This window comes from Morchella importuna, assembly GCF_003444635.1.
Source record: "Morchella importuna strain M04M26 chromosome Unknown Morimp01GS030, whole genome shotgun sequence".
Classification (NCBI taxonomy): domain Eukaryota; kingdom Fungi; phylum Ascomycota; class Pezizomycetes; order Pezizales; family Morchellaceae; genus Morchella; species Morchella importuna.
Window position 1 is genome coordinate 518,863 of NW_025763427.1, and position 25,685 is coordinate 544,547.

Below are 25,685 nucleotides of genomic sequence, written 5' to 3' on the forward strand. Positions count from 1 at the left end.
GTATTTCTCCTTGATAATAATAAAAGTGCTTTCGTTTACAACGTCTAGATCATCACCACCCCCCCCCCCCTCTTTCTACAGGATTCTTTGAGAGTGAATAGCGTCTACATTTTTGTCCTTGGGACTAACTTGGAGTGGGCCGTTAATACATGTACTTGGACCTGACTGTCGGCTTCAATGGGTCGAAAATAGGAGGTCGTAATAAAGTTCCTACAATAACGGTGGAAATTCGAAATATCTCAACAGTCACGGACGCTATGCTTATTGCAGATGGCTCAAAAGAAGAGGGGCCTCCCCCGAACGTCCCTGTGTAGTCGGATCTTTGTTGGAAGGGCTTGGCGCACCTTTAGGTGAAAAAACCGGAAGAAAATATTGGTCCAAAAGGACCACAATATCGGCTGTTACGACCCAGGGGATAAAGTCATATTTCGCAATAAAAAACGAGGGTTTCATATTCAACATAGGGAGATTTCTGACTCGACTACTTGTACATGAGGTTAAACCAACTTAGGCTTTTGATAAGGTAAAGGAATTTTAGGATCTCAATTTTGTGACCGATGTCTGGTCAACCCATGAACATTAATGAGCATTTGTAGAAGAGATAAGAGGGAGAGGAGGGAAAAAAATACCTTTATCCTCTACCGCAGCAAGGGTCTCCACCTGCACCTGCTGATTTTCCTTTACACTTCTCCACAACACCCTTCACTTCTTCTAAACTCATGACCGAATGTGCCGGTGCTCCCAACCCATCTTGCCATCCCTTTCCAGCACGATCGATCCAGATCGTGCCCAACCCTGCGGCAGCAGCACCAACAATGTCAAACGGATTCCCGCTCACAAGATACACTTCACTTGCATTAATTGCCTCTCCCTCCATGTTATGATGCTGCACCAGAAGCTGGTATGTCCTAGGGTCCGGTTTGAAGCATTTTGCAGAGTCCACAGACAAGTACTTGACATCCTTTAGGAATTCGGAAGCCGAAAACGTATCGGAGAGCATACGTGGAGTCCCGTTGGAGAAGACTAATGCTTTAATATGCCCAGGAAGCTCCTGGAACAGCTTCACTGCATCTGGGTATGGGGAGAGTGTATTGTATGAAGCCACAACCTCCTCAAGCTGCTCTTTAGACAGAGAGATACCACTCTCTTTGGCCGCATGGGAGAGCGAGAGGTAGGTCACCTCGTCGAAAGATTTATATGCGCCTTTTCTTAGAATAAGCTACTGGTCTGACGGAGAGAACAAGAGAGGTGTTATACCCATGGAGTTGAGTCTCCAGGTGTACTCAAGCTGGTATCTACGCCATTGTTGAACCACATGGTGAACTTTCGAACTCTCGGACGAGGGGAAGATTTCTTTGAGCTTCCTGTCGGTGGAAGAGGTATCTAGAATTGTACCATAAAGGTCGAACGCAAGGACTTTGATTTCGCTCATTGTGAATGATAATATCAAGGGTTACAATGGGAAGATAGAGAGGATGTCTTGATGAAAGCTGGGAGAAGTCTGTTCCCAGAATGCTCCTATATAAAATGGCATCTACCCCCCCCCCCCTCCGGATCCCCGCTCCCCAGGCTTCGAACTTGGTATGGCATTGCAGCTACGTAATGTCGTCGCTCGGTACGAGGCGGCAATGACCAATGCCAAGATCGCTTATTCTCATAGGCTGTAGCTTTAAATCGCCATGCGAGACGCCAAAGGGAGGCGATTTGTTGCTGAAATCTTGTTTGCATGTGGAGAATTGGAGTGCTCTAGGGCTGAAGTCCCCATGCTGCAGAGGGCCCAGCTTGTTGAGAGTAATCACGTGAAATATTTAGTAGAGCCTGACGATGGATTAGATAACGTCGATATCTCAACTTCAATGCCCTCAAATAATGTTTTATGCTTATTCTTAAATGTTCCGTGTGAGAAAAGTCTACTACATTTGATAGAATATAGATTTTCAGCGGGATATAGCGTTTCCTACGTCGCGAGCACACGGGTGACCGAGCAAAGGCACCAAACCTGCAGCTAAGAAATACTTGTATGAATACTCGCTTCAGACGGAAGCACTGTAGATCTAGTATTTGGCTACCGGTGAGTGTCTGGGAGATGATACAGGCGGTCCTTAAAGTGGGGGAGAGATTGACTCGGAAGAATATCTGTAGGTGTAGTAGATCGGGCTGTTATTGGGCAGCTCATCCGTGCAATGTGGGATTTCACCGAATATCCAATAGAGGTTTTACATGAAAATCGACGAGTTCCATAAGGGTAGAATTTGTCAAACAGGGACTGGGTAAGAGAGACTTGAGCACACAGGAGAAGTGACTAGTGCATTACATCTATATGACCTGGGCATTGGTTACTTTGATATAGAAGATATTGATATTCCAAGAGAAAGTTTCATCAATTATCTATTTTGTACGTAGCAAATACTTTTTGTTAGATATTTTTAAACCTCATACGAAGTATGGTGAGGAATCACAACACCTTGCGCTCATATCTTCAAGCTTTAGCTCAGGAAACAATTTCCATTTTCTCCCCTTGCCCTCTTCTTTTCACGATCTCAGTCACAACGTCCATTTGTGAAACGGCCCTCATGATGCTCTTCTGCCTCTCAATCTTCTCTTCGAGCTCCTTGATTTCTTTCTTCTGCTCGTCCAAGCTCTTATCCACGTCAGGCAATTCGGCCACCATGACCCTTGCCCTCTCCAGCTTCAGTCGGATTTGACTAGACTCGTGGGCCACATCCTTTGGGTCAAGCTCATCGTTGAAAACACGTTGGAGCAGCGCGTGGAGGTCGGGAAGGAAGTCGAAGGCGTTCGCCGGAAGAGATGTCGGCGCGACGGGAGACTCGGAAGCCGCAGGGGCAGGGGCATCGGTAGACATTTCAAATGAGGGTATTTGAGGAGGGGGTAGGGCCGAGGTTGAGTGGTACGGGTGTTTTCGTGGAGCTCTCTTTGCTCTTGGAGGACGTGAGCTTGAGGATCAGTAAACGAAGTTGTGTGTAACGTATGTAGGTATAGTATTTTCTGGGTCAATAGCGAAGGAACCTCGCCCGGGCAGGGTCATGCTGTCTCACCCGCACTAACTCGTCTGTGCATTTCTGTTTTCGTTACTTCGTGCGAAGCGGCTAAATACTGTATTTATTCTGGTTTATTTTCTTTATACACTAGTGTAATCTTTACTTTTTTCGATTTGTACTGATAGGCGGGCCATCGAATTCGCCATTGATCCAGAAAAGAATGTATTTAGTAAGTCGGCCGGCCGCTGCGGAACAGGGTGACGTCGAATCAGGGGGCCTGTTTACGTAGTAGAATTTCCAGGGTTTGGAAACGGCCGATAAACACCCCGCGCTAAACATCCCACGTTTGATTGCCCCTCTTATTTATCTTTCTGTGTTTTTCTCTTCATCATCCCACCTCACCTCTGAAATCGTCCGATAGAGTTCTATAGAATTTTCTTGTTCTTTTGATTCTATTTCTTCACCTCTGTATTGCGACAGATACACCCACGTCGAGTTTTAATTGTTCCATTGATTTGCGAACAGAGTAACTATAGAAGAAATGGCAAACATTGACCAGAAGGCTGTTTTGAGTGAGTTACTTCCTTTGCTTGACTTTGTTTGCTATGAAAACCTACTCAAGGTAATAAGTACTAACAAGAATGAATTATTCTAGTCGTCATTGACGGTTGGGGTTGTGAAGTTGGTGGTAAGGGCGACGCCATTGCAAATGCGGAAACCCCCATCATGGACGCTTTCAAGGCGAATGCCGACGGCTACACTGAGCTCGAGGCCTCTTCTCTTGCTGTCGGATTGCCCGAGGGTTTGATGGGCAACAGTGAAGTCGGACATTTGAATATTGGAGCTGGACGTGTCGTCTGGCAAGATGTATGTTTTCGAAGACCTTAAGAAGAAACCAGATTATTGACGGAAACGTATATAGGTTGTCCGTATCGACCAGACCATGAAGAGGGGAGAGTTCCCTAAGGTCGAGAACATCAAGGAGTCCTTCTCTCACGCTAAGAACGGTAATGGACGTCTTCATCTCCTCGGGTTGGTTTCCGATGGCGGTGTTCACTCTCACCAGAACCACTTGTATGCACTTCTAGCCACTGCAAAGGAGATGGAGATCCCTGAGGTCTACATTCACTTTTTCGGCGATGGGCGTGACACCGACCCCAAGAGCTCCGTTGGATACATGGAGTCACTCCTTGCTAAGATCAAGGAGCTTGGTATGGAAAAGGTTGCGAAGATAGCCACAGTAGTTGGGCGATACTATGCTATGGACAGAGACAAGAGGTATGGGAATTGTTCCTGTTAATGGGAACTAGGAAAATTCTGACTTTCCGTTTAGATGGGAGCGTGTGGAGATTGCCCTCAAGGGTATTATTTCCGGCAAAGGTGAAACTTCTGAGGATGTTGTAGCCACAATCAAGGAAAGATACGAGAAGGGCGAAAATGACGAGTTCTTGAAGCCCATCATTGTCAGCGGAGAGCCTGCTAGAGTCAAGGGTACGTGCTTCCCTCATCAATGGTGCACCAATATTTTTCAAATACCACTCACTAAGTATCACTTGCAGACAACGACACACTCTTTTTCTTCAACTACCGTTCTGACCGTGTCCGCGAGATCACTCAACTCCTCGGTGTCGACAGCTCACCTCTTCCCGACTTCCCCTTCCCCAAGGGTATCTATATCACCACCATGACCCAATACAAGTCTGACTTTCCTTTCCTTGTGGCTTTCCCTCCCCAGCGCATGGATGACGTGCTCGCCGAATGGCTCGCAAAGAAGGGTGTAAAGCAGTGCCACGTTGCTGAAACCGAGAAATACGCTCATGTTACTTTCTTCTTCAACGGTGGTGTTGAGAAACAGTTCGACAACGAAGTCCGTGACATGATCGCGTCCCCTCGTGTCGCTACATACGATCTTCAACCACATATGTCTGCGCAGGCTGTTGCGGATAAGCTTTCTGAGCGTATCGCCGAGAATAATTTCGAGTTCCTCATGAACAACTTTGCTCCTCCTGTAAGATTGCCTGATTGAACACGGCCAGAAATAACCCAGTGACTAATAATACTAGGACATGGTTGGCCACACTGGTGTCTACGAGGCTGCTGTCAAAGCCGTTGCCGCCACTGACGCTGCCATCGGTACCGTCTACGAGGCCTGCAAGAAGTACGGCTATGTTCTCTTCATCACTGCGGACCACGGTAACGCTGAAGAGATGTTGACGGAGGAGGGAACCCCCAAGACCTCTCACACCACCAACAAAGTCCCATTCATCATGGCTAATGCGCCAAAGGGATGGAGCTTGAAGAAGCAGGACGGTGTTCTTGGTGATGTTGCCCCAACTGTCCTGGCCTGTATGGGTCTTGAGCAGGCTGAGGCTATGACTGGTCACAGTTTGTTGGTTAGAGCTTAGGTGGAGAATTAATTATGGTTGTTTGGTATAGGGACAGGCGTAAGAGGGATACATAAATGGGGTTGAGGGGAGAAATAGATATACAAGGTTGACGTGAATATTAGTGTCGTTATAGAAACCTTTCAAGACTAATGATGTTGATATCTCACTGGTCTCACTACCAATTCTTCCATGGGTTAAACTGGGCTTATGTCTAAATATGGGTGACTAATAATTAACTGATGCTGCCCGAAGCGTTAATAGTAGAAAGGCCAAGAACCAATGATCAATTTAAGAGTAAGGCTTGTCTAGTCTTGGCACAAATCTCCAAAGGTTTGAATAACATTGATCGGAACACAAGCTCTCTCTCAGTGTTTCGGGCCCTTGACCAACCAGTTTCCAAGCGTAGGACAATTAGACGATGCATTTATGTTCTTGTCTTATGCCAGACTGCCCAAAGCTTAAAAGCAAATGCACTTGGCTGGTTATATATTTCGCCGAGTCAATGTCCAGATAATTTATTTATTGATCTCTGAGCACACAGGTATGTATCCGCGATTTTCTTTAATCTTAACCATTGCCTTATAGTCATCATCAATAAAATCCGCGCGATATTGATAAGTGGGGGAAATATTAACACAATCTGCATCTTTTCCGAGACATGCAGTTTTATTGCTCATCGAGCAAGGGACCACCATCCCACACATTGTGGACCTTTTGCACAAATGCGAATTCCGTCGGGTGTGCGTGGTGTAGAAACCATAGTTATGGAATTTGGCCAAACATGTGGCTTTAGACATCCCAAGCTGATCTAATTTTATACTCTATCGAGAGGCCTTGAGAGGACACTGGAAATGATACCTCTTGTGGGATAGGCGCTATCTCAGTGCTAGCTAGCTAGCCAGAGCGAATGAATACTCTCTTCATTCCCATCGCGCCTCTACAAAGGCCAGAACTTTCCCTACAGATAGATTCACAACACTGGCTGGCTAGAGCGACCAACCTAGGTATGTATGTAGGAAAACTCCAATCTAGACCACAAAGTCAATATTATAATCCGCCGGGCGTGGATGCTGCTGAGGCTCTAGCTTTCCTGCGGGTCCTTCCGCGCTTTTTAACCTTTGCGAAGCAGCAGATCAAACACTGCCGGACAGGGGGGGTTTAGAGTAGGTTACCACTAAAAAGTGCATTCGGAAGCGAAGAAAAAAACAACAGCAACAGCAACAGCATTCACACCCACCCACCCCTGCCCCCGTCCTGTAAAAATAGGTGCAGCTAGTGGGTAGGGCCAGACTTATCAAACGTTCCTGAGGAGGGGGATTTCGAAGTCTGCCCCCTGAAAAGCGCTTGCTGGTTGTTACTTTTTTTTAACGGGAGGTGAGGTAGGTGCTGGTTGGAAATCTATCTAGATCGTTTTGTACTCCAACGGCCGGGCACCACCACCGACCGTCTCGAGAGGGATTAAAGATAAAGATGGGTGTGCTATATGCAGTGGGAGTGAGACAGGTGACGTCCAGCTAGTTAGAGTAGACAGGTCCATGGCCGAATGACCCTCACCGCCACCATCACGAACAAACCTTACATACTGCACTTGTAGTCATAGGTTAATCTTGCTTGCTTTGCTTACTTGCCTCATAAGTGCAAAAAAACTGATACAACGGTCGGGGGGGTCGGGGGCGCGCGTGACGTGACTGAACGAATATCATCGTGAATTTTAGAGGTGAAGCAAGGCAAGTACAGTCGCACCAAGAGGAAAGCTCTTGTCTTGATTCTGCGACAAGTGCATAGAAACGAAAAGCCACCGTTTTCCCCGCAGTGAATCAAAAGAGGAAGGCCTACAGTAGTAGTAGTAGCTCACGGGCCCCATTCAAGCAACTTAAGATAATTTTTTTGCTGCAGAAGTATCGTGTGTGGTGTGTGTGTGTGTGTGTGTGTGTTGAACCCTGCAGGCAGATCTCGGACCCTTGGAGTGCCGGGGGTTTTTCTCTCTTGAAGCAAGCAAGCAAGCAAGCACTTAAGCAGGAAAGAAAGAAACTCAAGCAAGGGCGGGACAGCTCAGCGTTAAAACTCAACTCCTTCCACATAACATATGCAACTTATTTAACCTTGCTTTGGCTCTGCGTCTTGGAATTGGAGGTTAATTACATATTCTTTTTTCTTCTTTCCCTTTCCCATCATCCCATCTGGGCCCAATTTCCCACGTTCTTAGGAGATATAAACCCAAGGGGGCCCTTCATCCCATCTACTCTACCTATTGCACCTCAAAGCCGCTTCACACAAAAAGGAACAAAGCTTCGACTACCTTTCTACGCCCTTTGCTTCAACAGCTGAGTCAACCACACACAAACCAAGCCTCCCAAATAACTCATTACCACAATGTTCACTCCACGAACCATCACCCTACGAACCTCCCTCGCGTTCATGCTCCTCCTCCTCGCAATCGCCAGTGTCATCGCCGGTCACCCCTTTCAAGCTCTCGCCGCCAGCACGTCCTCCTCCTCCGGCGGCAGTCCAGCCAGGCGCAACGACAAGGATCTGAGTAAGCTCTCTCTCTTTCCCTTTCCCTTCATTCCAACAGCATTCCTCATCAAGCTTCACCGGAACTGACTTATCATCTGCTTTTTGCCAATAGCTTCGTCGGCGCCATCGCTACGGCAGATGTACATGCACTCTGAGCCCCACGACCACCGAATGTCGCCTGGATTTGTCGCTGTCCTGGTGGGAGGCATGAGTGTGATTGTTGCGGGTTTGATGGTTTAATTACGATCTGCCGCGAACACGGTCCGGAAGTACCGTAGACACAGCTTCTCTCTCTCTCTATTCGGTATTTTCGGACGGACATCTCACGAGTGTATATTCCACGCACATCCTACTACTATTACTACTGCCGAAAAAACTACTATACGAATTAAACGTTACGTAACGAAATATAACGAAACGAAACGGCTACTACTACGGGGTCACTTTTTCCTAATTTCTTGCTGTCATATCGGGGATCTTTTTTTTTTCTTTCCTTTTTTTCGTCAGGGCTGGGAAAACGTACTTTAGGGATTCAGGGGGCCTTTTTTGGGGAGTTATTTCTTTTCATTGTTTGGGGCGCGGGATTTTTTTGGGGGGGGCTTACTATCGCTTTGTTCTTTATCTTTGTAAGTTCTTTGTATTTTTTTGAGGTCGGCGCATTTAGGAGCTCAGGGGCACTGGATAAGTCATAGGCAAGGAATTGCTATTGTATGAATCATGAAGGAGGAAAGGAAAGGGTCCTGATTGAAGTCTTTGTTCTTCCTGTTGTAATATAGGGCATAATCTTTTCTCGAATGTCTGAAATTCCACTAACTAGTTATTCACTGTATCTGAATCGCATATTGGGAAATGTTGTTTAAAATGCCCTAGCTTAATTGCAGGTTAAACATTTGCATCGCAGAACCCTGCTTGCTAGCCAAGCCAATATATGTATAATGTATGACCTCACGATGACCATGGACAGGACTAGAAGAACAACACGTTCCTCCAGACATGTCCGTGCCTTCCTGGTCGGTGGGGAAATATATGTATGTAAATGTATGTATGTAGCTCCCGGTACTTAAACAACAACGGCGCGCCCCCGTCGCAATTCAAGTAACATTCGCACAGACGGGTGCTCCACCATGACGTTGTTTGGCACCGGCCACGACAGACACAGGCAGACTGTACAGAGTCCCAGTGCAGACAGTGCAGACAGTGCAGACAGTGCCAGTGCCAGACACAGCTGCTCTGCCGCCCCTTGCCCTGGGAAACATCCGCGTTGGCTCGGCATTCAGGGTGCAGCGCAGGAACCGTTCCGTGGTCTCGGTGCGCGGGTGTGGTGGTTGGGCTGGGTAACCAGAACATCTGCTGTTCGAAATATCGTTATCGATCCGGGTCGAGATATAAAATGCAGGCTGGCAGGCTAAAAGGTAAAACAAAAAAGAAGAAGAAGAAGAAGAAGAAGAAGAAGAAGAAGAAGAAGAAGAAGAATCCATCGCAGAACGCATGAACCGTTACACGACAGACAGCATCATGAGATAGCCTCATGATCAGATCGTCTCATAGTTATATATGCATGTAGTTGGGAAAAAGAAACATTCGACATCTCGAACACCTCGACTCCTCTCTTCTTCTTCTCGTCTCCTTCCCCTCCCGTCCGATGGTTGGTAAGGCAGCTGGGCGATAGAGTATATTGCCCAAGACACTCTAGATCTATGCGTGTACCTGAGGTAGAGTACCTACTCTGTATGTACATGTATGCCGACCCCCGAAGACATGTACTCGCGACCAGCAACAAGAACCCGAAAATGCACGTCCTAATCTGCAATTTCCATTGGAGTAGAAGTCAAAAATACACCAAAGACTTGCAGCTGCATATTCGGGTTCTTGTTGCTGGTCGCGAGTACTCTATGTATGTACCTTCCCAGCAGGGATCTGCCCACTGCGCGCACCTCCAACAACTTGCACGGAGATGTGGGAATATCAATTGTTGATCCTCTGTCCTATGCCGGCCTGCCACGATGGTTGGGGCGGTCTATACGCCTAGTCCCTATATGTTCTCTGGAAGATAAGTGTGGTTAGTCTCCAGGATATATATATATATATCGTCTCATCCCGCTGCACTTCTGAGTTTTCCTTCCCCCCCCCCCCCCATTCTTCATTCCCCTAGAGCGCCATTCACTACACTAGACGACAGTTAGGCCCCAAAATGAAGCTATCCCTCGCCGCCCTCCTCTCCACTACAGCAATTGCAACCGCCGCTGCTCGCGCGCACGTATCTCGCTGCACGCAGAACGATACGCTCGGCCTCCTCTCTCTACACGAGGGCCTCGTCTCGATCCCCTCCCTCACCGGTAACGAGTCCGCCGTGACCACCTACCTAGCCTCCTACCTCTCGTCCCACAACTTCACCGTCGAGCTCCAGCAGGTCGCCGACGGCCGCAATAACATCTACGCCTACACCGGCAGCTCCCGGGATGCCCGCGCGTTGCTCACATCCCACATGGACACCGTGGGCCCGTACATCCCGTACGGGATCACAGCCAACGGGACCATCACGGGGCGGGGGTCGAACGACGCGAAAGGCTCCATTGCGGCGCAGGTCGTGGCGCTGCAGCAGTTGCTTGCCGATGGGTCTGTGGACGACGGGGACGTGGCAATGCTGTTTGTGGTTGGTGAGGAGGTCGACGGCGCGGGTATGAAGGCTGCGAACGACCTTGGCCTGTCGTGGGAGGCGGTCGTCTTTGGGGAGCCGACGGAGCTGAAGCTGGCGGTGGGGCATAAGGGTGCGCTTGCGGTCAAGCTCGAGGCGTTTGGAAAGGCCGCGCATAGTGGGTATCCGCAGCTGGGGGTGGACGCGAATAAGGCGCTGGTGACGGCGTTGTATGGACTGGATGGGGTGGAGCTGCCCGGGAGCGCGCTGCTGGGGAACTCGACGCTGAATTATGGGTTGGTGAGGGGCGGGGCGGCGGCGAATGTGGTGAGCCCGTATGCGAACGCGTCGATTGCGGTGAGGCTGGCGGTGGATGCGGAGACGATCAAGGGGCAGCTGGATGGGTATTTTGGGGGTGTTAGTGGGGTGTCGTGGAGTTATTTGGGGTTCTTTTATGATCCGGTGGTTTTGGATTCGGATGTTGAGGGTGAGTCGGTTTATATATGTCCCTGTTCACACATCAAAATTAAATTAGGTATATACAATGAAGTCTGACAAGCGGCATTGTGATGTTAGGTTTTGAGAAAGCGGTAATGTCGTATGGCACTGATATCCCGCACTTGAAGGGGGACCATAAAAAGTACCTTTATGGGCCTGGATCCATTACGACTGCGCATAGTGATCATGAGTTTGTGATGGTTTCGGATCTGGAGGAGGCGGTGGAGGGATACAAGAAGTTGGTGCTCCATGCACTCAATTAAAACTGATGTGGAGTTTGTCATGTATGAAATAGTTGGGTCTTTAGTTTGAAAACGGGGGAATAGCTAAAGTCAATAATATGATACCGTCTCAGTGTTTGTGGGTTTAAATTTTCCATGATTCGTTGGTAGTTGGTTGGTGCGAGTGATAATTCATGATTGTTTTGTCTTCAATCTAAAATCCAAACTAAGATACATATCTCACAAGATTCATTTCTTGACTACACTTCTTAGCGGCGACGCATCCCATTGATGCACCCCCTTCCGCTGAAAGGTGTGCCCTAGTTTGGCAGGGTCAGATAATCTGCTACAATTGAGTTAGATTACTATGCCATATTTATGAAATTGTTTTTGGCATTCCTCCCTCCTCCTCCTTCTCTTTATGATAATATTTGTCAACGTGATACTCAAAAGATAGTGGGCAAGCAAACCAGAAATGCAGAAGAAGACAGAGAATATCAATTTCCTACGCGCCTAATCAATGGGTCAAGCAAAAACTGGTTGAGGCCGTATTTTGAGAGAATGGCATTTGTGCTATGATTAATATCACTTGGAGTAACTCTTGGCGCCATGAAAGGTTATATTCATGAGTTACTAGCGTACATGTAATCACTACTTGCTATAGTTGAATGGCTCCGGTCAAAAATTATTCAGCTGCGATCAACTAAGAAATCAGTCTAATTCGGAGATGGTAAGGGGATACTGGCTGAGGTCCAAACCGCAAGTAATACAATTGCAAACACAATGGTGCAGACCAGAAGTAGACAGCATGCTCTGTTCCTAGCCCGTTTATGCAGCTTGATAGCGTGCTGTAGTTCGCTGTCTCTGTATGAGCTTATATGATTAGTTACTTCCCATAATATAGCCTATATATACATATGAATGGAAAAACAAACGCTTCTCTAATATCCCTCGCTGCCCCGTCAACGTTGTCCTCAATGGTCACTAAATAATCTCTCTGCTTGCCTATAATAGCTGCCAAGGCCTTGAGCATATTATTGATGTCTTCTACCCCCTGCCGTAGCGATAGTATCTCTTGGTCTCTTTGCAAAATTATCGCTTCCTGGAGTTCAACCTCTGTTTGATCGGCCAGGGCCGACTCGCATGGAGGTAGCTGAGGTCCTATAGTGACTGGCGCCTCACTAGAACTAAAGACTGAGGGGACAGTTGGAAGGGGCCGTGTGGCATTTTCGGCCAATACTCGCTGGAGGGACTGAAAACGGGTAAAGAGCTTTGAGAATGTGTCCGAGAGTTTTTCAGCGGTGTATTGTTGTGTAGGCTAGAGTGTAGATGTGAGCTGAATGTAGTCTCTTGTGAGCCGCTTTTTTTTTTTTTTTTTTTCGTAGCTTTGTGTATATACATACAGAAAGCTCACATCGCTCCCATCGTCGTATCAACTTCACATCCACCTCTGTCCGCTCAAACTTCTTCCCCGTTTCCCCCAGCATACGCTGTATTATCTCTCTCAACTCTGCGCTATCTCTGCGCCCGCCAACCTGTTCCTGCAGCGATAAGATCCGCGACATTTCGCCATTGATACACGTCAGTTTTGTTGAAAGAGACAGAGCATCTTTATCAAAGTTTGAGCCATGGGAGTGAGCAGGTACTTCGTTCGGACGAGAGAGATAATCGAAGGACATTTTGGGGCTAATTGATGGGTTGGTGGTCAAGCTGTCATTGTTCCCCGCGGAAGCCAGATGCAGGATTTAAATTAGAGTCTTGCTGTATATGTCAATGATCATGTAGAACGTAGAGGGACGACGACGCACTGGTGTGGTTACGCACGCGTGGCATAGAGGTGCCCACGCAACCAACCTCCCATCACATCCCACTTTTGCATCTTCCAACCTTCACCAACCTCATCATCAAACCCCCACCCCTATCTCAATCTTTGGGGGAAGAGTTATAAAATTTCTCAGGCCCAAGTGCTCATCACCCCCCCCGATAACGAAAAAAAAAAATAGTAGCTAGTAAATTACGTGTGCACATTGGTCATAGGAAGTCACTCGTACATCCACGGACTTTGTAGTGTCATATCGTGAATAGTGCTACAACGCTCGAGGGCCAAAAACAACCACAGGGGTTTCAATTTCGCCTATACAAAATAGCTAACTATATAACAGAGATAGAGGTTCAGAAACCTCCCCCCCCTGCTGTTTTTGCAGCTCTCCTTGATTCGCACATCCAAAATTTACAGTTTCCAAACCCTCAACACTTGATGTACCGACGGCTCCCACACTGTCCTTTATTAGGACAGAAGAAAGAAAGAGAAGAGTAAAGCGGCTCTCCATCATACAAGAGGTTGGTTCACATGCTCGTGGTATGGAATGAACCTCGAGGTAATAAGAGATATTGACTGAGAAAGTCCCAAGGGAAAAAAAAGAAAGGTATGCCGTGACATACCGACTAGGATACTGTGAATTCTCAATAACCTGAATTAATAGTTAAGAAGAGATAAGTTCATAGAAAAACAACAACAAAATCGACATCTCAGAGATAAGTCCGTAACAAATAGGAGACTAATAAGATGGAGCGTCAAACTTTTACAAATTCAAGCTCCCCACGCTTGTTCTTCCAGCACAGAGGTGCCCCGGGTCTGCCGCACACGCAGTTTGGCCCGGTGCAATCTGGATCAGCATCGGCCTCAGCCACGGGCTCTGGCGCAGCCTCGCGGACGAACTGAAGCTCCCCACGTTTGTCCTTCCAGCATAGCGGTGCTCCGGGTCTGCCGCACACACAGTTTGGTCCGGTGCAATCTGGATCAGCATCGGCCTCAGCCACGGGCTCTGGCGCAGCCTCGCGGACGAACTGAAGCTCCCCACGTTTGTCCTTCCAGCATAGCGGTGCTCCGGGTCTGCCGCACACGCAGTTTGGTCCGGTACAATCTGGATCAGCATCGGCCTCAGCTACGCGGACCGCAAGTTGACGTCTTTGAAACACTGAACGGCCCCAGATTGTGACGCCTTCTGGCTCTGCATTACGGCGAGCTATAATACTATATTCAGGAAAGGTTGAATAGTCAGCATTTAATATACCTAAAATAACAACAGACATCTTGAGGAGAGAAAGCTCATACACTTGGGGAAGTGCCGCAGCAAGGAATACGAACGTGGCCGAAGCCACAAAAATACTAGTGAATTTCATCTTTTTTTTTTTTGGATAATAATATATCAATTAGAACACTGGGCGGTACTGATCAAAGGATATTCAGTATTGGCTAACTCGGAATGCTCTGAGCGAGTGAGGATTTTAAACAGACTGGGACTCTAGGTTTCTTATAAGAGTTATAATTCCAGCATATCTTGGGCTTTAGTAAAGGGAGTAGCACTGTTAGCTTGAAAAAAGTATCATTACTGCTACACATTGAGAATTTGAAATCTCGAGAAGTGTGAGAGGTTGCCTGTGGTTCTTGTTGTTTGGATAAAGAGAAACCTGATAATACCCCGTGAACATTCTTGCAGGTGGCAAGCTAGAGACTATCGGTTGTTGAGAACTGGGGAGAATGAAAGATATATATATGCAGTCAAAGAATATGCCATAAAACAACTAGGGATTCATTGTAAGGTATGTTTCTAAAATCCACGTCAATAGACCCGAAATAAGGGATTGGTGAGTATTAGAACGCCCTTAACAGGTCTTGATTAAATTTTTCGATAGGCCAAAATCTACAAATATAGATTACACAACTTGGACTGCCAAAAAAAACATCCGATCATAAATTATTGGTGATATGGATATTAACAAGGAGAGGATTTTGTTGTTAAACTAGATATCAACTTATCCCAACGAACTGCGAATTCGTACCAAATCTTTAATTTTGGCTCATAGCTACGTACTTAGATTATCAGTAGATATGGATGATAATTTCTTAAACCAGCAAAGAACTCACACTCCGTCCTTTACATCTCAAAATCCTCAGGCTTCTTTTGTTTGGCTGTTGGACGCTAGTTATTGAGAACCTTATAGGGATTTTATCAGGGTTAGGGTTGCATATAAAAAAAACCAATGATAGGCAAGACAACTATCCGGCACCCACCGCATCTGGTTCTCAATAGGGTCTTTATTAGAATCACACGCTCCATAAACAGAAGAGTTTTGAGAAACGAAACACTTTGAAGAAACAGATATTTCCACAACCCCTTAAACGGGCTCTTTCAGAAGGGCCTAAAAGCAAAAAAAAAAAAACTCCCATGGCTTCCTGTTTGGGCATTGAGGGCTTTCCAAACCCCAATCGCTAGCTATAAATATGAGACTAGGTATGAGACAAAAAAGAAATCGGCGCCATATCTCAGTAGTAATCAATATTTAAACAATTTTCCTTGTCGGTACCGACGTTTCGGATCTAAGGTGTCGATACTGTGTTCATAGCTAAGGGCGTTATAGTAGTCTCGTGCATATATTCTCACATATTCTGTATACCCTATGGAACGAGATCAAGCCCCAATTAGGAGTATTACTATATGTGTGTACCTATGTTAGTCCCAGGGTGTCTAGAAAAGGAGCCTTCGGTACATAGGTTGTTTGCGTGGATGCCTTCCCATATTGTTTCGCCTACAATCAAGATGTACGATCTGCTTTAATGTGGTAAGGAATAATTCCTGTTACCGGTTAGGGTGGACAAAGAATTACTCAGGTTATTGGGGGAGAGTCGATTCATAAAACCGAATACGTAGTCTAGCCATAAAACGAGTTTTGGACAACAGAGGATACAAATTAGCTAGGCGTGATATCCCTATGAATTTACACCAAATTGCTCTTGATTTATCACCCATGTCCACGGTTGCAGTATCCGAATCCTCGCTTCGCTCCAGCCATAAGATCTGCCTGCACTTGAAAACAAGTCCTCCACTGAAGAATAATTTCAACTTACTATTCTTGTAGTCCAACCCTAAGAAGACCTCGTCATTCAACCTCTTCTTCTGAATCGTCAAGATCCATTATTGGCGCATTATCTGGTGCCGGGTCCAGCTGATTGACAAAATCCATCCGGCCTAAGCTTCTCTGATTCTTCCAATTAGCATAAAATCAAAGCTCTCTATTGCGTGATAGCGATCCCCTACCTTACACGCCAGTCTATGTACCTGCTATAGCCAATTCCGTCCCACTCGCAGTCCCCTGGTCCAGCTACTAAAGACAAAAGCAATTAGGCTCGGCGCATTTCAATCTGTCTGGCAGGATCCGCTCACCTTCAGTTTCCTCCCTAATAGTAACGGGTTCCCTATCCACCAACCTATGATACCCCCCTGTACTGAGCAAAAGCAATTAGTCTCAGCGCATTCCAGTCTGTTTGACAGGAGCCGCTCACCTTCAGATTCCTGTAGCAGCAGATTCCCTATTCATCAACCTCTGATACCTCAATTCCCACCTCGCACCAGTACTGAACGAAAGCAATTAGTCTCGGCGCGCATATTCCCATCCCCTTGATAGAATCCGCTCACTTTCTGCTAGTAGTGAATTTTGTCTCAATCCTAACAAGTATTTTAAAACCCGGTACTCAAAGTTCTATTAGTAGTTACCAAAGTTCTTCAAGTTAATTGATGGAATAATACTTACCTTCCGCTGTCTGTTGGCTTTTTTACTTCTTGAGTTTACCTTCCGCTGCTCTGTCTGGGTTGATGGAGTTGAAGGTCACAGCCGGCAGGCCTTCGAAGTCGGCAGTGATATCATACAGGCAAAAATAGGCTAGGTCATATCTGCGAAGGTTTTGAGGCGGTCAACAATCGTTTCGATTCAATGTAAGTTCAATCGGTAGTAATTCCGCTCCACCGATATCCATCTGATTTTGATCATCTAGCGAGTACAGCTTGCGGTAAGATTATTGTAGAAATATGGGAGGAGTCCTATTGGCTTGCCCAGCCACAGAAACCCTGCTTTTAGACCCCTGTTTCTACAGTTCGTTGCTCGGCACATCAACGGTCACGTGACCCATTCCTTGACGCCTCCAAGGAGGTCGTTTGGTTTGGTATGATGACGCTGCTGATTGATCGCTGTTTGAAATAGCGAACGAAATCAACCAACTATGGCGCGAGAAGGCCTAGAGGGCGGGTGTGTCAACTTCAGAGGAATTTCGTTTGTGTGGGAATCTGAGAAAATGCCAGGGTTAGTCTAGGCGCTAGTACCATTATGGCCAATTTCTATAAGTTTGATTGGCCGATTCTTTAAAAAAACGCCGAAGTTTACACACCTACCCCCCATAGCTTCTCGAGCCATACTCCGGGCGTACGGTCTGCCTGTTGTCGGCAACATTGGATCTCGTCGGAGTCAGTTGAAAAGATTTATCGGTATCGTTATGACTATGGAGTAAATTGTTGAAGCTCGGATTTGTTTCGAGACTGAGACGGCCACTTTTCTCTGCGCGACTGAGATAGAGGTCCCAGAGCGTTGGTGAAGGTGTGAGCACAAGTGTGAATGAGCGAGGTAATTAAGTTCCTTTATGATGTTTTACGGTTGCGATCGAGAAAGATATATGTACTTGTAGTTGATTATAAATATAGATAATAAACTAGCTTGCTCATCAGTGAGCTATGCCATAGTCCAAGACTGCATGCAAGCTTTGTACCTCGAATCAATAAACTACATAAAAAAAGTTGCCCATCAGCGAACGTTGTTGGGCACATTTGCTGTAAAGTGATTTGTCGTGTATTAGTCAGCACAGCACGTGATAACGTGGACAATCCCTTTGTAAAGGTGTTCTCAGCGGAACGACCTCATGGCTAGCTCGCTGTTTTCCTTTCTGTTTTCATTATCATCCGTCGGTATCGTCAGACAAGTTTCAGTTTGATTCCTCCCTGGCAATAAATAAGATTTTATTCATTTTGTCATTCGAATCGTCGTGAAGCCGAAGACGAAATTAGAACCCGGCCAACAACGTCCACCAAACTTTGGTGGGTGGCAACCGTTGCATCCTGGGGTAGCGGGTAAAATAGCGGGCAACGCTCGCTGATGGGCAAGCTGGTCTAATAAAGTTCTTCTAGGCTCTGTTCGGACGGACGTGGTATTCAATACTGTGGTAAATTTGGTTGCATGGTATCATGCCCTGAGATCCCCTCCTCTGTGTTCAAGGTACGAATGGTCAGCCATAGTGGGCAGTAGTATTACTACATCAAGATTTCATTTGTTGCTAATGCCGCTCTGGGTATCACTAGCACCTCTCTAGATCTAGCCGTGAAGCGTTGTGACCTGTATCAACCTCTTCCGGGAGTCCTGGTTTCCTGCTTGGGGCGATCGCCAGCGCTAAAAAGCAGTGAAAATTCCGGCAGTTTAAGGGATAAAACCAAGTATTCGCCAAAGGGGGAAGCGTTCGGATGGAGTTGAGATATTGTTGGGTTACTAGAGGCATGAAGATACAAGACAACGGGAAATAAATACCTCCAGAGGTATTTGTTAAAACCATGGTATTTTGTGGCGTATTCATGGTATCAAAACTAATAATTTGGGCCATCAGAACACTAAAATACTACATTGACTTACACACCTTCCTACTCGGGGTGAATACCATGGTATTGACGTCCGTCCGAACAGAGCCTTAATCTTCTATTTCTCGAAGAGGGGGTACGGGGCGGGGCCCCTGGATGTAGTGGAGCGGATGTATACTACATGTATATGTAGTAAGAGTGAGAGTGGTATTAGTCAGCAATTTATCTAATCGATCAGATCAGTTGAGAGGGAGGGGGTACGGGCGCTTAGCGACCGTCACAGCCGCGAGATCGCGGGTGCTTAGAAATCTGCCAGGGCCCCAGCCTAAGATATACGCAGTATATCAGCTCTATACTAGGGGGATTTGAGGCACCAGACTCAATCCTACACTGGAACCCTGACTCTTGACACCGTTGCCACACACTTGCAACGAGTGTCACGGATCCATTTCAAAAATTGCATTAATTTTTCTTCTTGCTGCTCTTGTCCGAGTTTCCTAGTTAGGGTATGGTGCGCCCACTCTTAAAGGTAGCGGATCGCGACGAAATGCCAATGGTTGATAACTTTGCAACGAAAAATGGTATTAAAAAAAAGTGTAATGATAGAACTCTAGTACTAGTGATGAAGTTTAGTTTTGTCATTGCAGATTCTTGATATCTGTCTGGGCTGTAAAGTTATCAGAGGTTGAAATTGTGTACATATTTTTGTATGTAAAAAGCGCCAAGACTGAGCAAGGCGGAACAGTATTATACCCTCAAAAGTGAATTGCGGCAGGAATACAGCAAAGTGGCTAGGAATAAGCCCTCTCATTGGCCTTGGAGTTCACGATTGTTCCACTTCCAGATACCGCCGTGTCACCTTTAAGAGTGTGCGCACCATAGTCACTCTCACTAATTGGTGATACCGATAATGTATGACTGAATATACAGGGGCTCCGCCCCATTCCCCCTCTTCGAACCACTGGCGGCGTTGATAGAAATGATAGTCACTTGCATGAATATCTTAGGCTGGTGTCTGGTGCCAGAAATCTGCCAGGGGAAACATAGAGGTGCTTGACAGCACCCTGGCAGATTTCTCGACACCCACCTGCTGGCGTTTGTCGACGGTCGCTAAGTGCCCCCTCCTATACAGGGCTGCGCCCCCTTTTTCCTCAGCTGATCAGATGGATTAGATAAATCTGATAACTAAAATATTAGTAGTTAGTTGCACTCCACTCCTCTGTAGGGCTTCGCCCCCACACCCCCTTGCTCACAAATAAATTCAGTAATAAGACTTCGTTAATAATAGACATTAGAATTAATTATTAATTAATTACAAAGGCTTGTCCTCCAGCTCACGTGACTCCCGCCAGACGACTAAACAGCTCGTACTCCATCCTCTCCCCAGCCTTAGGACCGCTGAGGATTTCACCAATCATGTCAGAACCCGGTGGGAAATCAACCTCGAATATAGGCTCACCTACGAGCCTCATATTAGCCAAGACAGCCTGTCTGAAATGCCAGCGCAACAGTTGGTCGACAGGCCTACGAGGATCGTCACGGAACCGTTGATCGAGATGCCTGCCGGCAATACCATCTCCATCCCTGAGGAAACACACGATCTTGTAGCCATCCTAATGCAACACGAATTAGGCACTTATGGCTCTTCAAGAGAAAAAAGGAATCCATACATCAGGATTGATCGACACCTCATAGCCATCAAACATGCCGTGAATGTCCGCTCTTAGCAACATCCCATTCTGGACCGAGTTTATGGATCCTCCGTCAGTCGACTCAATGGTAATCCAGCGGTCATACTCGTCCATGATCCAGTTGTGTTCGTAGGCCAGCGGAAAGATGTGGGCAGCCTCGAAGCCCCTCCAGCTGCCAAGATCGGCATTGACAGCCTCTTTCCCCGTGATAATGCACCGACGATCCCGGTCGCGGACGGCATTCCTAAAGGATGCAACTCGAGTACCAGTACCAAGAGAAATGGTACGGGTAAGGCAAATCTCATTGTTGATCGAGATCGAACCTGTTGATAACTCAGCACCTGCTTCACTATCTGATGTAGACGTGGAGGAAACTCACCATCAGTGACAACGTAGTAATTACCGGGCTGCAGCGGATGATCATCCCTGTCAACCTGGCTGCCACCTGCATCTTGTAGATGATAGATACTACTAAGGATGATATCCACCATCGAGTAGAAGTTGGCGTTAGTCACGCCGCTGTTAAGAACGAGGCCCCCGAGAACCGGGCCTGTGGGATCGCTTGCATCGTAGATGTAGACGTTGCGTCCCAGTGAGCGATTAGACATGATCGTAAGGGTAGTTGTAAGGGAGATGGAGCTTTCTGCCCGCATACCGTATCGCGAGACGGCCGGGTAATGAATTACTCCCTAATCGGGACTGGTTCTTGTGACACCCGGTGCGTGGCGCTACGCCTTGGTGTCAGGCGTTGGTGTCAAGGGCTAGGGTTAAATGCGGTGGCTTTAACGTACTTTTGAGTCTGGCGCCAGGAAAAGTCCTAGCATAAAGTGGAAGTGCTGCGTATATTCCTTACTGGTTCCTGGTGCCAGAGAACAGAGGGAATCATACTCTGTTCTCTTCTGGCACCACAGGCCTCCTTGGTGCTCTCTATATACCGTTCCGTGACTGCTATATACATAAACGATCGCTAGCGCTCTCTCCTATACACGGGCAAGCCCCCGTACCCCCGATTCCATAATAATATAAATAGATCTGATGGATTAGATAAATATCATGTGAATTCACTCGGTCGCACTCCGTTAATAATAGACATTAAGAATTAATTATTAGAGTACAAAGGCCTTGTCCGCCACTTCACGTGACTCCAACCAAACGACTGAAAAGCTCGTATTCCATCCTCTCCCCAGCCTTAGGACCGCTGAGAATCTCACCAATCATGTCAGAACCCGGTGGGAAATCAACCTCGAATATAGGCTCACCTACGAGCCTCACATTAGCCAGGACAGCCTGTCTGAAATGCCAGCGCAACAGCTCGTCGACTGGCCTACGAGGATCGTCACGGAGCCGTTGGTCAAGATGTTTCCCAGCTATACCCTTCGAATCCCTGAGGAAACAGACGATTTTATAGTCATCCTAACAAAAATCAGCCATTAATCATCCCTCGGGACGGGCGCTGCCATACGTCAGGGTTGATGGACACATTGTACCTATCAAACAGGACATGAATGTCAGATCTGAGCAGTATGCCATTCTGGACCGAGTTGATGGATCTTCCATCAGTCGAGTCGATGGTAATCCAGCGATCATACTTCCAGTCGTGTTCGTAGGCCAGCGGAAAGATGTGGGCAGCCTCGAAGCCACCCCATTCGCCAAGATCGGCATTGACCGCCTCTTCCCCAGTGATAACGCACCGACGATCCCGGTCGCGGACGGCATTCCTAAAGGATGCGACTAGAGTACCAGTACCCAGAGAAATGGTACGGGTAAGGCAAATCTCATTGTTGATCGAGATCGAACCTGTTGATAACTCAGCACCTGCTTCACTATCTGATGTAGATGTGGAGGAAACTCACCATCAGTGACAACATAGTAATTACCGGGCTGCAGCGGATGATCATCCCTGTCAACCTGGCTGCCACCTGCATCTTGTAGATGATAGATACTACTAAGGATGAGGATGATATCCACCATCGAGTAGAGGTTGACGTTTGTCACACCGTTAGTAAGAATGAGGCCCCCAAGAACCGGGCCTGTCGGATCGCTTGCATCGTAGATGTGGACGTTGCGTCCCAGTGAGCGATTAGACATATTGATCGTCCTTTCGTCCTGCGTGTGAATTATAAAGGAGAAGGCGCTTCTTGGTCAGAAGGCGGGACACGCACCTATAACCTGCCACGGTCATGCCGGGTAAGCGCTACTGTGTGTATGGCCGCGCTTGCGTGTGTGGCACCATACCCTGGGTATGTGGCGTAGGTGTCAAGGGTAAGGGTTCAACCCGAGGCTTGAACGTAACATTGAGAACGGTGTCTCAATCCTTACATAGAAACTGAATCTCACTGCGTGAATTCTTAGGCATGGTGTCTGGTGCCAGAAATCTGCCAGGGAATCATATAGGGGGCTGGCGCCCCCTCTCGTGGATTTCTCGACACCAGCTTAAGCGCTGGGTCGTGTCGCTTGTCGCTTCGCTCCTCGCTGGATTTCCTCCATTCCAGATGAGATGGATTAGATAACGCTGATTGATTTCGTTCGCTATTTCAAACAGCGATGAATCAGCAAGTCATCACAATAGACCAAACGACCTCCTTGGTGTGGAAACTAACAGTTCATGGCGGCGAGAGCTGCCCAGTTCTCAGGAAAGTCAGAGGCGTCGTGGAATGGTTCGCGTGACCGTTGACGTGACGAGCAACCGAATTGTACTCGCTAGATGACCAAAATCAGATGGATATCGGTGGAGAGTTACTACCGAATGAACTTACATTGCATGGAAAGGACTGTTGACCGCCTTAAAACCTTGCCTGATGGCTTCAAGAATCTCTGCTCCCTGATTGAAGACTGGGATGTTTTGCATTCTTTCGAGGTTGATAGCCATCGAGGCATGGGCGCGAGCAACAGTATTCATATCGGCTGCCATAGCGAGAAAGTCGGGTTGTGGTTGTAGAGCTTCCATATTATCAGCGAGTGTTAAAAGTCAGAGACTAGACGGTCCTTGACAGTACAGTCACTCACGGGGTGAAGGTGGATCCTGTCTGATGGCGGTCAGGGATTTGAGGCCAATAAAAGAGTTAGGTTTTGGACGCCAAGGGCAAATTACTGCAAACAGAACCATCAGACAGGATCCGCCGTCAGTAGGTGAGGACTATAGTTGTAGAGGAGATGGAGAACCTTGTCAATTCTCGGGGGGACACGGCGCCTATATACTCGCTGGTGGAATGTGTCACTTAAGCGATCTTTGGTGCGTGGCGCTACGCCACTGGTGTCGGGCGTGGTGTCAAGGGTTAGGGCCAAGTTGGGTGGCTTGGAGACTGGTGTCAAGAATGCTCCTAACATAAAGTGGAAATACAGGGTACTTGTATAACGTATTTCACCGTGTAACCATTTTCACTGGGTAACTGCGCGCGCGCGACCTCAACGGAAAAGAAGAAAAAATATCATTACCACAATCTGTAAGTTAGGAGTGGCGGCTACTGCCCCTCAAAAAATACTTTCTAATTACATTGTTTGTACTAATAGGTGCAGTGATGTCTCATGACTATAATTTATTTCATCAGTTTCTACCTCGTCCTCCTCAATAACAGGTGAGTGGACTCGGCGGGCTCGGCGTCTCGTCGCGGAAGCACTCGCTGCCTTTGCTGCAGATTTTGCGATCTTGAATTCTCCGGCTTCAGCTTTCTTTGTGGCTTTGTCTTTTTCTTTTCTTCTGCTTGCTCGCGCAACCTAATGACATCGTCCGTAGTTACTACCAATGCTTTAGATAAAACACTCCTACCATTGACTTTTTGAGAATCAGCAGAAGCTTTATGCTCCCCGCGCAGATAGTCAAGCTCTTGCTGTAACACAACTACTGTCGTTCACGGGGTATTGGCGGATACTGGGTGTTGGCGGATTGAAGCCAAAAATTGGCTTGGCTGTCTCTTTTTAGGCTTATCCGCCAACACCCAGTACCCGCCAATACCCCGTGAACGACAGTACTTGAGCTGCATTCTCTGTCGCTGATATTGCCAGTTTCTCCACCATTCCCTTCACTAGAGATTTGCTTTTGGGGGTGTCATTTTTGAGGAGAGCAAAAGTACGGCGTGAGCGAACAGCAATGGTGTTTCCATGTCTATGTGTGCGCGGCGCCGAGACTTGACTTTTTGGACCAGATTTGTTATTTTTTGTTGTAGAACAGCTCGTGGGTTTAAGAGAATAATGCCAGTGGCAGCAAAAGCACTTTGTATGTTTTTTTTAGTGTATGTGAGGTTTCTGGCCCCTACTAAGAGACTAAAATACCAGTAAGTATTCGTGTTTTCGGAATAGGGTTAGGGTTATTATACGAGTAAAAGGTTCCCTTATGAATGCCTGCGTTGCCGTCTTGCAGCCAATCATCCAACACATCACCGTAATTACGCTGAAGAGGTCCAAATAAACAAACGTCCAGCGGCTGTACAGCGGTGGGTAATAAGTGATCAGACAGAACGCCACCAAAATACGCGTTTGCAGGCAAAATTGTGGCTAGGCCGTCCGATGACTTAATACCCACCGCTGTAGAGTGTGCCGGTAGGCAGAGGGGGATTATGTTATGCGTCAAACAGTAGTCTGCCTCGCCGCCCTAAAAGCAATTAGAACCATTAAGCTTAATTGAGCTGATTAATAATATACTGTTTGACCGTATTACGCTCAAAATTGCTTTCTAAATAGCTTAAACCAATTTCATTATTGGTCCAATCCTTTTGGGAGAAGCTAAAAAATGCTTTGTCACCAGCTTTGACTAAAGCGTGCCAACCTGCATAATGTGCTTCATCTATATATATTATTGTCGGTGCTGTCACATTCAAGTTTCCGATCGCTGAAACCGTCTCAATTACGGTAATAAGCTCTCTTTGACCCCCCCCCGGTGTCTTGAAGTTCCGTTTCTTTCCCCGACGACATATTACTCTCACCAGCGAAGATCGCCCCATCAAAAAGGCTTTCTCGTCCATGTTGTATATGTTCTGGGGGAGGATCCCATGTTCTTTTATAATTTTTGATAACTAATTCTGTTAGAAAATACTGGAAATTTTGATAAGTAACTTACCTTTTCAAGCCTTTAAAGATTATTGAGTTCTAGCGACTGTATTTTTGAATAACCTGCAAGCTCGTTCCTATCTTGCACGGCTATCTTTATTTTATCTTGCCCTATTCTTATTTAGACGAGGCTCCCATTACACAGAATTGGGAATTAAAGTCTTTACGGACTGGAATGCATTTTCAATGCATTTCCGATGCATTTTTGATGCATTATTCGATGCATATAACACAACACCA

At 46.9% G+C, this 25,685-nt stretch overlaps 9 protein-coding genes across 9 annotated transcripts; 3 read left to right on the top strand and 6 right to left on the bottom strand.

Annotated features, from left to right (window-relative positions):
• Positions 1-481: 481 nt before the first annotated feature.
• On the bottom strand, positions 482-1,432 carry LAJ45_08604 (uncharacterized protein; the record flags this gene model as incomplete). Its single annotated transcript, XM_046118154.1, has 4 exons — positions 482-561; positions 630-685; positions 747-1,203; positions 1,258-1,432. The coding sequence occupies 4 exons, from the start codon at positions 1,430-1,432 to the stop codon at positions 482-484; spliced, it is 768 nt and encodes a 255-aa protein (XP_045968752.1).
• Positions 1,433-2,380: 948 nt separating this feature from the next.
• Positions 2,381-2,863, bottom strand: LAJ45_08605 (uncharacterized protein; the record flags this gene model as incomplete). The annotated part of the gene is made up of 3 exons (XM_046118155.1): positions 2,381-2,388; positions 2,463-2,484; positions 2,549-2,863. 3 exons carry the CDS (start codon positions 2,861-2,863, stop codon positions 2,381-2,383), a joined length of 345 nt encoding a protein of 114 aa, XP_045968753.1.
• A 677-nt stretch (positions 2,864-3,540) lies between these two features.
• On the top strand, positions 3,541-5,404 carry LAJ45_08606 (uncharacterized protein; the record flags this gene model as incomplete). Its single annotated transcript, XM_046118156.1, has 6 exons — positions 3,541-3,571; positions 3,655-3,866; positions 3,922-4,277; positions 4,333-4,490; positions 4,559-5,007; positions 5,063-5,404. The coding sequence occupies 6 exons, from the start codon at positions 3,541-3,543 to the stop codon at positions 5,402-5,404; spliced, it is 1,548 nt and encodes a 515-aa protein (XP_045968754.1).
• Positions 5,405-7,759: 2,355 nt separating this feature from the next.
• On the top strand, positions 7,760-8,143 carry LAJ45_08607 (uncharacterized protein; the record flags this gene model as incomplete). The annotated part of the gene is made up of 2 exons (XM_046118157.1): positions 7,760-7,922; positions 8,016-8,143. The coding sequence occupies 2 exons, from the start codon at positions 7,760-7,762 to the stop codon at positions 8,141-8,143; spliced, it is 291 nt and encodes a 96-aa protein (XP_045968755.1).
• A 1,951-nt stretch (positions 8,144-10,094) lies between these two features.
• LAJ45_08608 (uncharacterized protein) lies at positions 10,095-11,299 on the top strand (the record flags this gene model as incomplete). Its single annotated transcript, XM_046118158.1, has 2 exons — positions 10,095-11,025; positions 11,115-11,299. 2 exons carry the CDS (start codon positions 10,095-10,097, stop codon positions 11,297-11,299), a joined length of 1,116 nt encoding a protein of 371 aa, XP_045968756.1.
• Positions 11,300-11,973: 674 nt separating this feature from the next.
• Positions 11,974-12,936, bottom strand: LAJ45_08609 (uncharacterized protein; the record flags this gene model as incomplete). Its single annotated transcript, XM_046118159.1, has 3 exons — positions 11,974-12,121; positions 12,193-12,575; positions 12,661-12,936. 3 exons carry the CDS (start codon positions 12,934-12,936, stop codon positions 11,974-11,976), a joined length of 807 nt encoding a protein of 268 aa, XP_045968757.1.
• Positions 12,937-13,831: 895 nt separating this feature from the next.
• Positions 13,832-14,440, bottom strand: LAJ45_08610 (uncharacterized protein; the record flags this gene model as incomplete). Its single annotated transcript, XM_046118160.1, has 1 exon — positions 13,832-14,440. One exon carries the CDS (start codon positions 14,438-14,440, stop codon positions 13,832-13,834), a length of 609 nt encoding a protein of 202 aa, XP_045968758.1.
• Positions 14,441-20,023: 5,583 nt separating this feature from the next.
• LAJ45_08612 (uncharacterized protein) lies at positions 20,024-21,010 on the bottom strand (the record flags this gene model as incomplete). The annotated part of the gene is made up of 4 exons (XM_046118161.1): positions 20,024-20,109; positions 20,171-20,324; positions 20,382-20,725; positions 20,782-21,010. 4 exons carry the CDS (start codon positions 21,008-21,010, stop codon positions 20,024-20,026), a joined length of 813 nt encoding a protein of 270 aa, XP_045968759.1.
• Positions 21,011-21,536: 526 nt separating this feature from the next.
• On the bottom strand, positions 21,537-23,729 carry LAJ45_08613 (uncharacterized protein; the record flags this gene model as incomplete). The annotated part of the gene is made up of 11 exons (XM_046118162.1): positions 21,537-21,815; positions 21,865-22,199; positions 22,256-22,500; positions 22,565-22,571; positions 22,638-22,683; positions 22,832-22,931; positions 23,003-23,020; positions 23,100-23,102; positions 23,159-23,342; positions 23,409-23,424; positions 23,565-23,729. The coding sequence occupies 11 exons, from the start codon at positions 23,727-23,729 to the stop codon at positions 21,537-21,539; spliced, it is 1,398 nt and encodes a 465-aa protein (XP_045968760.1).
• Positions 23,730-25,685: the final 1,956 nt, after the last annotated feature.